Raw genomic sequence first — 11,764 nt, forward strand, 5'->3', positions numbered from 1 at the left:
GCGCCACTGGCGGCACTACCTGGCTGGAAAACGATTTACCCTGCTTACTGACCAGCGTTCAGTTGCTTTTATGTTCAATAATAAGCAGAGGGGCAAAATCAAAAATGACAAGATTTTGAGGTGGAGAATTGAACTTTCCACCTACAATTACGACATCTTGTACCGGCCCGGGAAACTCAACGAACCCTCAGATGCTCTATCGCGAGGCACATGCGCCAACGCGCAGATCGATAGACTACGGGGTCTCCACAACGTCCTCTGCCACCCGGGGGTCACCAGGTTCTTCCACTTCATCAAGGCCCGCAACCTGCCTTACTCCATCGAGGAGGTCAGGACCATGACCAGGAGCTGCCCAGTCTGTGCGGAGTGCAAGCCGCGCTTCTATATGCCTGACAGAGCAAACCTGATCAAGGCCACCCGCCCCTTTGAGCGCCTGAGTGTCGACTTTAAAGGGCCCCTCCCCTCCTCTGACCGTAATGTGTACTTCCTCAACATAGTTGATGAGTACTCCCGTTTCCCTTTCGCCATCCCCTGCCCGGACATGACCACCGCTACGGTCATTAAGTGCCTGCACAACCTCTTTGCTTTGTTCGGTTTTCCCAGCTATATTCATAGCGACCGGGGCTCGTCCTTCATGAGCGACGAACTCCGTCAGTACCTGCTCATGAGAGGTATTGCCTCAAGCCGGACCACCAGCTACAACCCCCGGGGGAACGGACAGGTTGAAAGAGAGAACGCGACGGTCTGGAAGGCGGCCCTCCTAGCCTTAAAATCTAGGGGCCTTCCGACCTCCCATTGGCAGGATGTCCTACCTGATGCGCTCCACTCCATCCGGTCACTGCTGTGTACTGCCACCAACGCCACCCCCCATGAGCAAATGTTCGTTTTTCCCCGGAGGTCCACATCCGGTACCTCACTACCACACTGTCTGACGTCCCCAGGGCCCGTCCTGCTGAGGAAGCATGTAAGGTCCCACAAAACGGCTCCCCTGGTAGAGAAGGTTCACCTCCTCCATGCCAACCCCCAGTACGCCTACGTGGCATACTCGGATGGGCGGGAGGATACAGTCTCCATTAGAGATCTGGCACCCTCGGGGTCCACTGACCCGTCACCATTGCCCTCCACCACGACCCCCTTCGACACGGCCCAAAATTCAGTAGACCCAATTCTCACCCCTGTCCATTCCACCCCAGTAGACGGCATGCCGCGACCCCAGGACCCGCCGGAGTCCACTCGCCCACCCAACACCAAAGGGGACGATACGCCGGTGCTCGATCCCGTTCAAGACGCGTCGTTGGAAGCTGTACCATCTCAACCGTCGCCATGAAGATCTCGACGGCAAACGAGGCCGCCCGACAGACTCACCTACTCGAACTTTTGACACACTTCACCCCGCCGGACTTAATTTTAAACGAGGGTTGAATGTGGTAAACCACTGTCGTTCACTATTGTTTCACTGTTATACCTGACTATGCCTCAGCTGACTCCGCCCTTGGCTACCTGGTATAAGGACGGCTGCACGGCAGCTCTCTGCCATTCGGTCGTCCACTAGAGGCATAGTCCTGATCTGTTTGTAGTTGCATTCAGTAGTTAATAAAAGCCTGTTGTTCTGAACTCTACTCGGCCTTTTATTAGAATCGATAGCGCATCACACTGACATTCCATCATCCAAAAAACTTGGCAGGTCAGGAAAAACAAATGCACAATATAAAGATCTGATCAATTCAAAGCATTGCTTTGATAACATACTAACTGCCTCTATGGCTGACTTAGAGTCCACTCAAGAAGGTCTGCAGATAGTCTAGTTAATTTTGGAGAATGAATAGAGTCAATCATAAAGAAGGGTTCTGTTCACTTTATCACTTTATAGTTGCATTGATGGCAGCTATGAGAAGATGGCCACCATCAGTTTCCTAAACAAGGCATTGCAGAGGCAGGAGATCAGAGCTCATGACATTTGTTGCTCCCTGATGTCATACAACTCTGACCACATTTCTTTTGGTGTCCCACTAGAAGCAGCTTTGTGGCAATTGTTCAAAGCACTCCTAAAATACACTCTGTCAGGCATTGCTGGATATCGTTCCACCAGTCCTTCTGAAAAATCTAAAACACTCCAAATTCACCTTCTACCAATAACAGAGGGGACACAGCACAAGCCTAAGCCTGCTTCCCCTGGGGTACCATGCATTAGTCACATCTTGGATGCATGTGGGCATGGCTTTCTCACCCAAAGTATCTCCTGCAGGTAACCAGAATGATCAGCAGAGCTCCAATCTTCACAGCTATAGACATGCAGTTCTAATTATGAAGGAGCCCCTCGCAACTTCTATTACCATTTGACGATAATCAGTGCTTATTTTCCTGGAGAGCCTCAACCTCCTCAGACAGTGTTCCTCTACCAGTCCCCAAAACAATATTCTGGCCAGGGAGAGCTTTTCTGTAAGATACGTTCCTCTGGTGAGAATCCTACTTTAATCAACAACCACTCTCTTCTTCCTCATCCCCCCCATCCCACCAAAACAAACTTTTGGTAGAGGCAATATTAGTATGGAATGTGGAAGTATCCTTACCTAATGCGAAAGACGGCACCTCTGACAAGTGCTGCACTGAGGGAGTACTGCACTAAGTGTCAGCCTAGATTTTGTGCTCAAGTTCCACTCCAGAGGCTTGAGCACAAAATCTAGGCTGACACTCCAGTGCAGTACTGAGGGAGTGCTGCACTGCTGGAGGTGCTGGCTTTCAGATGAGATGTTAAACCTGCCCTCTTAGGTGGATGTAAAAGATCCCATGGCCAATGTTCCCTCTAATTTGTTTTGTGCGTGATCACTTTAACTGGCTGCGCGGCTCATTCAAATTTTCACGCATGCGTGGTTTCTTCCATATAAAAGCCAGTGAGCGGCCTGCACGGGACCTCCAGATCACTGCACGGCCACTTAGCAGGAATGTTGCCCATGGCACTATTCGAAGAAGAACAGTGGAGTTATCCCCAGTGTCATGGTCAATATTTATCCCTCAACCAACATCACTAAAAACAGATTATCTGGCCATTGTCACATTGCTGTTTATGGGACTTTGCTGTGCACAAATTGGCTGCCGCATTTTCTACATTACAACAGTGACTACACTTCAAAAAGTACTTTATTGCTTGTAAAGCGCTTTGGGATGTCATGAGGCGGTGAATGGTGCTATATAAATGCAAGTTATTTCTTTCTTTCCTTCCTGACTGAAGGAAACAAATTATAAGAGGGCAACAAAGATGGAGAACTAAGAAATTACAGAATGAGATGCAAAAACATCTTTAAAAAAATGAAAGCACAAAGTCCATTACACTCAATCACATCCCAAACAGAAGTATCAGTCTGAAAACTGCTAATATCAGCACTCTTTTTTAACTGTGAACTCATTTGTAATTATTTATTTACTATGCTTCTGTTCAAATGTATATGGAATCAAAAGAGAGGAGTGAAGAGTTTTTGCATAATTCTCTATCTTTAGGAAGCCATCACTGATTGCTATAAAATGCTGCTGAGCAATTGATTCCTATACAGCTTACCTAGTTTTCTTGTTTTAATGGTTGCTTATTTGAATTACTCAATGCAATATCAAAGGGTGATTTACTTAGAATTCACTGTTAGCAGATTCAAAAATACAATTAAAAAAAAACTGAAATAAATGAATCACTAACATGCATGTCAACCCTTGGACACGCGTATACAGCCTTAAATCAAAAGTCTCTGGGTTGTTAACATATTTGTATATATTAATTCATCTACACAAATAAATTTCCAGCTTATAATTTCTGCTGGCTAATAGTGCTGACATGATACTCCTCTCACATACACTATCTATCACTGGACTTGTACATTGCCACTTGACATCTCAGTACTGTGACACTTCTTCCAACCCTCTCAAGTTGTGTCTTCCTTTTGCTGGTCTCTGTCCATTATCTGTTCAATTTCCAATACCATTCATTCTTTTCCCACTGTAGACTTCAATCTCTCTAATTAGTTTTCCATTGTTTCTCAGTCTCCCCATATTAATCTCTGTCGTTCACAGATTGTGTTCCAACAGTCCATGATTTTTCCCCTCCCAGTATTACTGTTCACTTTCCCTAATGCTTTCTAGTTCTTTTCACCAAGTTTCTCATTTTCACCACCCTCTGTTACTAGGTTATCAAGGCTTTGATATACTTTGTCTTATTTTTCCCAGCCACTCTACTTCTATCCTTGTCTTGAACACGTGGTCTTCAAACTGTCTTGTGCTTTTCCGCACCTTTAAACTCTCGGTTAAACCAGCCTACTAACAACCCTACCCCTTCAGACATCTTCTAGTTCTGGAAACACCTCATACACTCTTAATTCTTTCTCCCAAGCTGAGCGTGTCTGCTTTGCATCATGGCTACATCTGAATACCTCATAATCCCAAGTTAACACATGGAAGTTGATGCGCTATCAATTACTCATAAAAGACTGAGAGTTAAGAGAGTAACTAAAGGCTTTTATTAACAAAAGAATGAAAGTCTGCCTCGAGTGGTCGACCGGTCCAGAATACAAAGGGCTGGGGAGCAGTCACCTTTATACTAGGACTTGTGGGAGGAGTCAGCCGAGGCATGTCCAGGCATGTACACAGTGGAATACAAACAGTGGTTTACCACAGAAGTATAATTCACGTATGTTACCATAACATTTAATAGAATGTACAGCATTAGTTTACTGGCACTTTATGAAAGTCTGAATTCATTATTCTAGCAGCTTTCTTTCTTACCACCCCAGCATCATTTTTATATCTTGTATTAAATATTCATTTCAAAAGAAACTCGGTTGTGTTGCACAGCAAAAATCAAATGTCAGATCTACAAAACATTAAGTTTAAATGATGCCACTGATCAAAGTTTTAAAAAAAAATTAAATAAACACAAATGTATAAATCTATTTTAAAAATTGTAGAAATTAGTGATAAGGAAAAGAAATAGAAATAGCACAGGCTTCAATCAAATTAACCAACTCAATGGCCAACTCTTCTGAAAATGTAAGCAATGGAACATAATTATGGTTAACTTTTATTAAACAGTGAGACATAAGGGCAACTGTTGGAATTAGTGAGGAGAAAGGTATTGGAACAAAATTATGGGCAATTAACCGAGGGTATTTCAGCAGTCTTATTTCAGCTATCAATTATAACCAACAATTCAGCCATACATAATGTCAAACTCAGCAATACCTCTTAGTTGTTTTTCCCCCAACCTCCTCGATGAGGTCCTCGCTCTCTAATAGCATTGAGCAGGTGAACCCACATGGTGTACATATGCCTGCAATTACCCAGCCCAAATGCTGTACTTATCTACATTGAAAGACATCTGCCATACAGTGGCCCATTCCCCAAATGCATCTAGATCTGCCTGCCGATAATCTATTTTATCTAAGATCCTAACTCCCACATATATTTCCATGTCATCAGCCAACTGTTGTGTTGTTCCCCTGATGTCTTCATCCAGATCATTAATAAAGATGGTGAAGAGGAAGAAACCAAACACAGATTGTTACAGGACTCCACTAGTGGCCAAAACACACACACACACACACATCTGCTACCATTAATAACTACCCACTCTCTCTGTGAAAATATAATAAATTCGCTATCCAGCCAAAGATCTGCCCACCAATCGCACAAGATGTAGTCCTACTTGGCAGCCTTTCTTTCAGCTTTATCAAAGCTATTTCAAAATCAAGATACATAATATCGACTAGACCTCCATCATCCACCAACTTTATAACCTCTTCAAAAAAAATTCAATCAAGTTGGTAACCATGAGTAGTGACTTTTAAACCTACAATGTGTTAAAAAAATGAATTTACTGTACTGTTGCTGATACCATTCTTACCTCCTTTATGGTTCGTTTTAGATGCATATAGACACATTGCCCTGTTTTGCGATAATGTCTCTCTACGTGTTCCCTTCCAAACCCGAGAAAAGTACTCATACACACGTAAAGGCCACCTTCAGATTCCTGCAATTTAAACAAAATAGAACAAACGGTTTAATCTTGAAGACAACAGAGAGTAAATGGGAAAAATAAAGTTTGGAGCACTAAGGTAAATAACTTCAATATCATATACAGCACTTAACGTCAAGTTATAATTCAACCAAAATACCGTTATGCGCAACTGCCATAAAAAGTGCATTAAAACATATATATGTTTCAGTTTCCCCATGTTTAAAAACATATATTCTTCCATAACTACGATTAATACCTTTGTGCTTACAGCATATGAACCATCGTCATTTAGCAATTTGATGAGAGAAGCTTTAATACGCAGTGCGAGTATTGCAAGGTTGAGTTAACCCAGCACGTGTTTCTAAAGGAGTTAGCATATGTAGCAGTATTAAAGCACTGAAAATGTAGCTAACTTTTTTGCAGATTGTAGAAACTTAAGAGACTCATTTTAAATATATTAGTTAGAACGTTTCTTCAAAAAACCCTTTCACTATCTTTACACAGCAACATAGGCTCTGAGTCAACAGAAAATGCTGGAAATACTCAGCAGGCCAGGCAGCATCCGTAGAGAGAGAAACAGGGTTAACGTTTCAGGTCTGGGACCCTTCATCAGAACTGGAAAAAGCTGGAAATGTAACAGATATTAAGCAGGTGCAGAGACAGGTGGGGGGGGTGCGGTAGGAATTGAAAGAACATGCTGTGAAAATGTTGCAAATGGGAATGGCAAAATCATACTGCATGAAAAATGGGGGCAGGGATTATTTTCATGCAGTATGATTTTGCCATTCCCATTTGCAACATTTTCATAGCATGTTCTTTCAATTCCTTCCTCCCCTCCTAAACACCCCCCCCCCCCCCCCGCACCTGCTTAATATGTTACATTTCCAGCTTTTTCCAGTTCTGATGAAGGGTCCCAGACCTGAAACGTTAACCCTGTTTCTCTCTCCACGGATGCTGCCTGGCCTGCTGAGTATTTCCAGCATTTTCTGTTGTTATCTCAGATTTCCAGCATCCGCAGTATTTTGTTATTATATAGGCTCTGAGTCAATGGATACAAGTCATAAAGAGAAGTAAGCATGTAGGATCTTATACTGTAGCTGGAATGCTAAAGTGCTCCTACACATCATTGGGTCACCCTCCAGAATTGCCTAAATCACATGCATATTCAGTGTGACAATATGTTTTCAGTACTTTTGTTGATATGAATCACCTATTGACTCTGGTTAAATGTTATGTCTAATGCAGGCTTCATTTTTGTCACATTTCAGAGATCACAAGCTGCCTAATGCAAATTATGTGTCACTGCTTTTTAAAAATTATAGCAAAATGAAGGCAGTCACTTGGACTGTACAGAAAAGCACTCCTGTAACACAATGTCTGCAGCCTCATAATTAGCCTTCCCACAATCAAAGCCAATGTTCTGGTATCTATCTACCCTACATAGCAATCACTCTTTTAATCAACTTACACAGTGGTTACTTAATGTCATTAGATTTTGTAGTCTTCAAGAGATTCAGTTCCACTTTTGCGCAGAATAATACATTGTGTGTAACATTCCTCCTTTTAAAACGTATAATTCAACTTAAGAGTGAGCAATGTCAGGGGAGAAATAATGGCCTGGAATTTTCCAATTAGTGGCAAAGAGGCAGCAGTTGCCGTTGGCCTTGAAGAAAGCGGCCCACAAAGATCTAGCGATCTCTGTGGCATCAATTTCAGCTCTCTTTGTTTAAATCTGGCGTCAAATCAAGCGAATCTCCAGCGTCCAGCAACAGTGATGAAATCAAGCTGGCTAAGCAGCCAATCACATTGAACAATTCTCACAGACAGTAAACCAGGAAGTAAAATGCACAGATTCTAATTTCCTTTTTATAAATTTTACAGAGAGCGAAGTAAAGATTGGGACATACACATAGGATTAAAAGTAGAAGTGGAAATATCATGAACAAACTTTTAAAAAATTATTTTTTAAAAACCATGTAATTCTTTTCCTAGAGATAGAATATTAAATCAAAAAAGTAAAAAAGAGAATGCATAACTTTAAAATGGGACTGAACTACATCTGTATGCCCTGGTCCAATTATCCCTTGTACTCTAACCATTCTTCACCTGAAGATTGCACTTTGTCTTGTCTTCCAGTGTTCAATTCCATGGGAGAGCAATTAATAGAAAAAGAGAAAACATTGAAAGGAAGGAAGAGAACAAAGAGGAAACACGTAGAATTTTCCATTGGAAGTGGTCAGATTTGTACTAGAAAGTTAAATGTGCCTAATTTCCTCGTGACGCTAGCCCAAGTGGTAAGACACAGGAACACTGTTGATAAGAAATCGACTGTGAAAGCCTAATTATTAAAATAAAACATTTTTCCATCATATGTAACTGCTTAAAAGCATAAATGCGCTGTGATGCATTTCAAGAACCTCTGCTTGTTAATATGTAAAACAAGAAACTATAATCACAATAATTTGAAATCTAAGCTATTACCCTTTTGCACTGAGCATTTCGTTCAAAGAAATCTGAAATAGTTTGTATGTTTGAGTTTAAATTTCTTTATGTGGTGTTTACTACGAGTATGACATAGAAATACATTGAATTTCATGGCCAAGAAACAGGCCATTCGGCCCAACAGGTCTATACCGGTGTTATGATCATTGGTTTCTGCATTATGTATTAAAGTTCTTAAATTTGTGTCAATTAATCCATAAGCATGGAAAATATATTCTGTTTAAAATATTGGATGTGATAAAGGATACCATTGGCGACTGTGCCTTCAGCTGCCTAGGCTCTAAGTTCTGGAATTCCCTCCCTAAACCTCTCCACCTGTCTCTCTCTCCTCCTTTAAAGCGCTCCTTAAAACCTACTTCTTTGACCAAGCTTTTGGTCACCTGTTCCAATATCTCTATGTGGCTCGGTGTCAAATTTTGTTTGAGAACGCTTCTGTGAAGCGCCTGGTGACATTTTACTATGTAAAAGGGCCTATATAAATGCAAGTTGTTGTTGTTTATGCTCCATAGGAGCCTCCTCCCACCTTAGATCATCTAACCTTGTCAACATATCCTTCTATTCCTTTCTCCCTCATGTAATTATCTAGCTTCCCCTTAAATGCATCTACTGAGTCACCTCAATTACTCCCTGTGGTAGCAGGTTCCACATTCCAACCATTCTCTGGGGTAAAGAAGTTTCTCCTGAATTACTTATTGAATTTATTAGTGACTATCTTATATTTATGGGCTCTAATTTTGGACTCCTCCACAAGTGGAAACATTCTCTCTATCTAGGCAAATAGTGAAGGAAAATTACTAAGCCTATTGAAAAATGTGCCCATTTATCCCGCTAGAAATAGCAGGGGAAAAGGGAAAATGTTCAGTTAGTGTGATAAGGCAAACCATTACAGGTTCTGGATTGGATCTAACGCGGGGATGTGAATAGGTTCCATATACTGTATCGCCACTTGATGGAGTAAAACACACGTTCTATTTTCACTGTTAATATAGTGATCGCATTACACCTCAAATAAAAGGAATACAAGATATAAGAACTAAAAATACCACAAAGTTATTAATACTTCAAACTAAATAATTGTTAATTAAGTCAATTCGTCTCCTTGATTTTTTTGAACTAATTGGGATACACAAAATCAGTTCAGAGCAAAAAAGAAATGCGACACCCGAGCCCCAAACTCTCTGGATATAAATAACTTGTCTCGGGCACTGTTGATGAACGCCAAACAGCTGAGTCACCTTTTACCACATTTTTACATTTCTATTTTATTAAAATTAAATAAAGTAAGTAGTATTGCCTTTATACCATCCTTTCGAATTTATACAAGAGTTTAAAAGTTCTAAAAAGTTATTTTCCTTCATATTTGACTTCGATTTCCTTTCTTTCCAGAAATGTTAACATCTTTGAGCATTTCATTACTTTTCATTTGCCTTTCAGATTCTTTTTAACTTGAAGATTACGCGTCTAAATATAAATGACAGATTAGACAGCTCGTTACCTCCCCACACTCCCCTTTAGTATATGACACCCGCCTCCTGATTTCGGTTTAAATTCTCGCCCTCTCCATTCACACAAATACCATGTCCCTACACTTGTTGTATTCTGGCCCCACTAGATTGCCGAGCTGGTGGCCCTCGGCTGGCAGTGCGGTCCCTCTCATTACCCACTGCCTTTTCCAGCACCGTCTAAAGCAGCAACGCGGTCCAGCGCCTCCCGCTATCAGCAAGTTCCCAAATACAGATGAGCATCGCCAGTTTGTGGAGTCATTCACGTGTCAGTGCAAAACTTCCAGCTCTGCAAACAAGGAAGCCCCCATAAGTGCGTCCCCCTAAAGGGCCAGGCTGCCTACTTACTGGGGTGTCAAAGGAGAAGGCGCATTCGCTCTTGTAAACCCTGTCCCCTGATCTAGGGACTCGGATGGTTGGCATATACGGGACCAGCAGTTCGCCGATGTCTGCAGCCATGTTGACATTCCTAACCCAGAATGCTGTTCAGGGCAGACATTGATTGTGAAGTGAGCTGGAGCTGGACGAGCAGACAGAGACTGCAGGACGACACACTATTTTTAAACCAACAAACTCGCAGCCCTCCCTCCTGCCATCGGACCTGCTGACGCTTCTGCACTAGAAAAAACGCGAAATTCAAAAAGCCTTCACCCGCACTAAACTGGAAGAGATTAGTGACACCATGTACAAAGAGACTCGACTATAAAACCTAACTACGAGCAATGGTCAGTCACAAATCTCCTCGGTGCCCCCAATGTGTTGTTCACCAATTAATAATCCAGGAGAAATGGGCTATAACAGATATGCCAATATTGGAAATGTTAACTGAGATTTACTTGCTTACAAAAAATGAGATCCAGGAGGTCATTGCAAGGAGGTAGCACAGCAAAACTGGCATCAGACACTGCCAGTCCTTTCTACATTCTGCGCCGAGAAGCCTATGGCTCCATGACCCGCCAATCATAGAATCATAGAATGGTTACAGCACGGAAGAAGGCCATTCGGCCTGTCGAGCCCGTACCAGCTCTCTGCAAGAGCACTTCAGCTAGTCCCACTCCCCCGCCCTTTCTCCGTAGCCCTGCAAATTTCTTTCTTTCAGGTACTTACCCAACTCCCTCTTGAAAGCTGTGATTGAATCTGCCTCCATCACCCTTTCAGGCAACGAATTCCAGATCTTAGCCACTCGCTGCGTGAAAAAAGTTTGTTCTTATGTCGCCTTTGGTTGTTTTGCCAATCACCTTAAATCTGTGTCCTCTGGTTCTCGACCCTTTCGCCAATGGGAACAGTTTCTCTCTACTCTGTCTAGACCCCTCATGATTTTGAACACCTCTATCAAATCTCCTCTCAACTTTCTCTGCTCCAAGGAGAACAACTCGAGCTTCTCCAGTCTATCCATGTAACTGAAGTCCCTCATCCCTGGAATCATTCTCGTAAATCTTTTCTCCACTCTCTCTAAGGCCTTCACATCCTTCCTAAGGTGCGGTGCCCAGAATTGGACACAATGCTCCAGTCCAAAAAACAACCGTTCACCACTACTCTCTGTTTCCTGTCACTTAGCCAATTTCGTATCCATGCTGCCACTGTCCCTTTTATTCCATGGGCTTCAATTTTGCTGGCAAGCCTATTATGTGGCACTTTGTCGAACGCCTTTTGGAAATCCACGTACACCACGTCAACCGCATTGCCCTCATCAACCCTCTCTGATACCTCACCAAAAAACTCGATCAAGTTGGTTAAACACGATTTACCTTTAACAAATCCATCC

General features: G+C 42.2%; 1 protein-coding gene across 2 annotated transcripts in view; it reads right to left on the minus strand.

Annotated features, from left to right (window-relative positions):
* Positions 1-10,595, minus strand: part of usp13 (ubiquitin specific peptidase 13) — a 110,357-nt gene extending 99,762 nt beyond the window's left edge. The window contains exons 1-2 of one of the 2 annotated variants that reach the window (XM_085990262.1): positions 10,348-10,595; positions 5,882-6,007 (exon numbers count right to left, since the gene is read on the minus strand). In XM_085990262.1, the coding sequence (XP_085846388.1) occupies positions 5,882-6,007; positions 10,348-10,458 (237 nt within the window). In that variant the 5' untranslated portion in view covers positions 10,459-10,595. The other variant, XM_085990263.1, reaches the window with a different exon arrangement.
* Positions 10,596-11,764: the final 1,169 nt, after the last annotated feature.

This window comes from Somniosus microcephalus, chromosome 6 (genome assembly GCF_052327205.1).
Source record: "Somniosus microcephalus isolate GS21.2 chromosome 6, FLI_Smic_1.0, whole genome shotgun sequence".
NCBI lineage: Eukaryota > Metazoa > Chordata > Chondrichthyes > Squaliformes > Somniosidae > Somniosus > Somniosus microcephalus.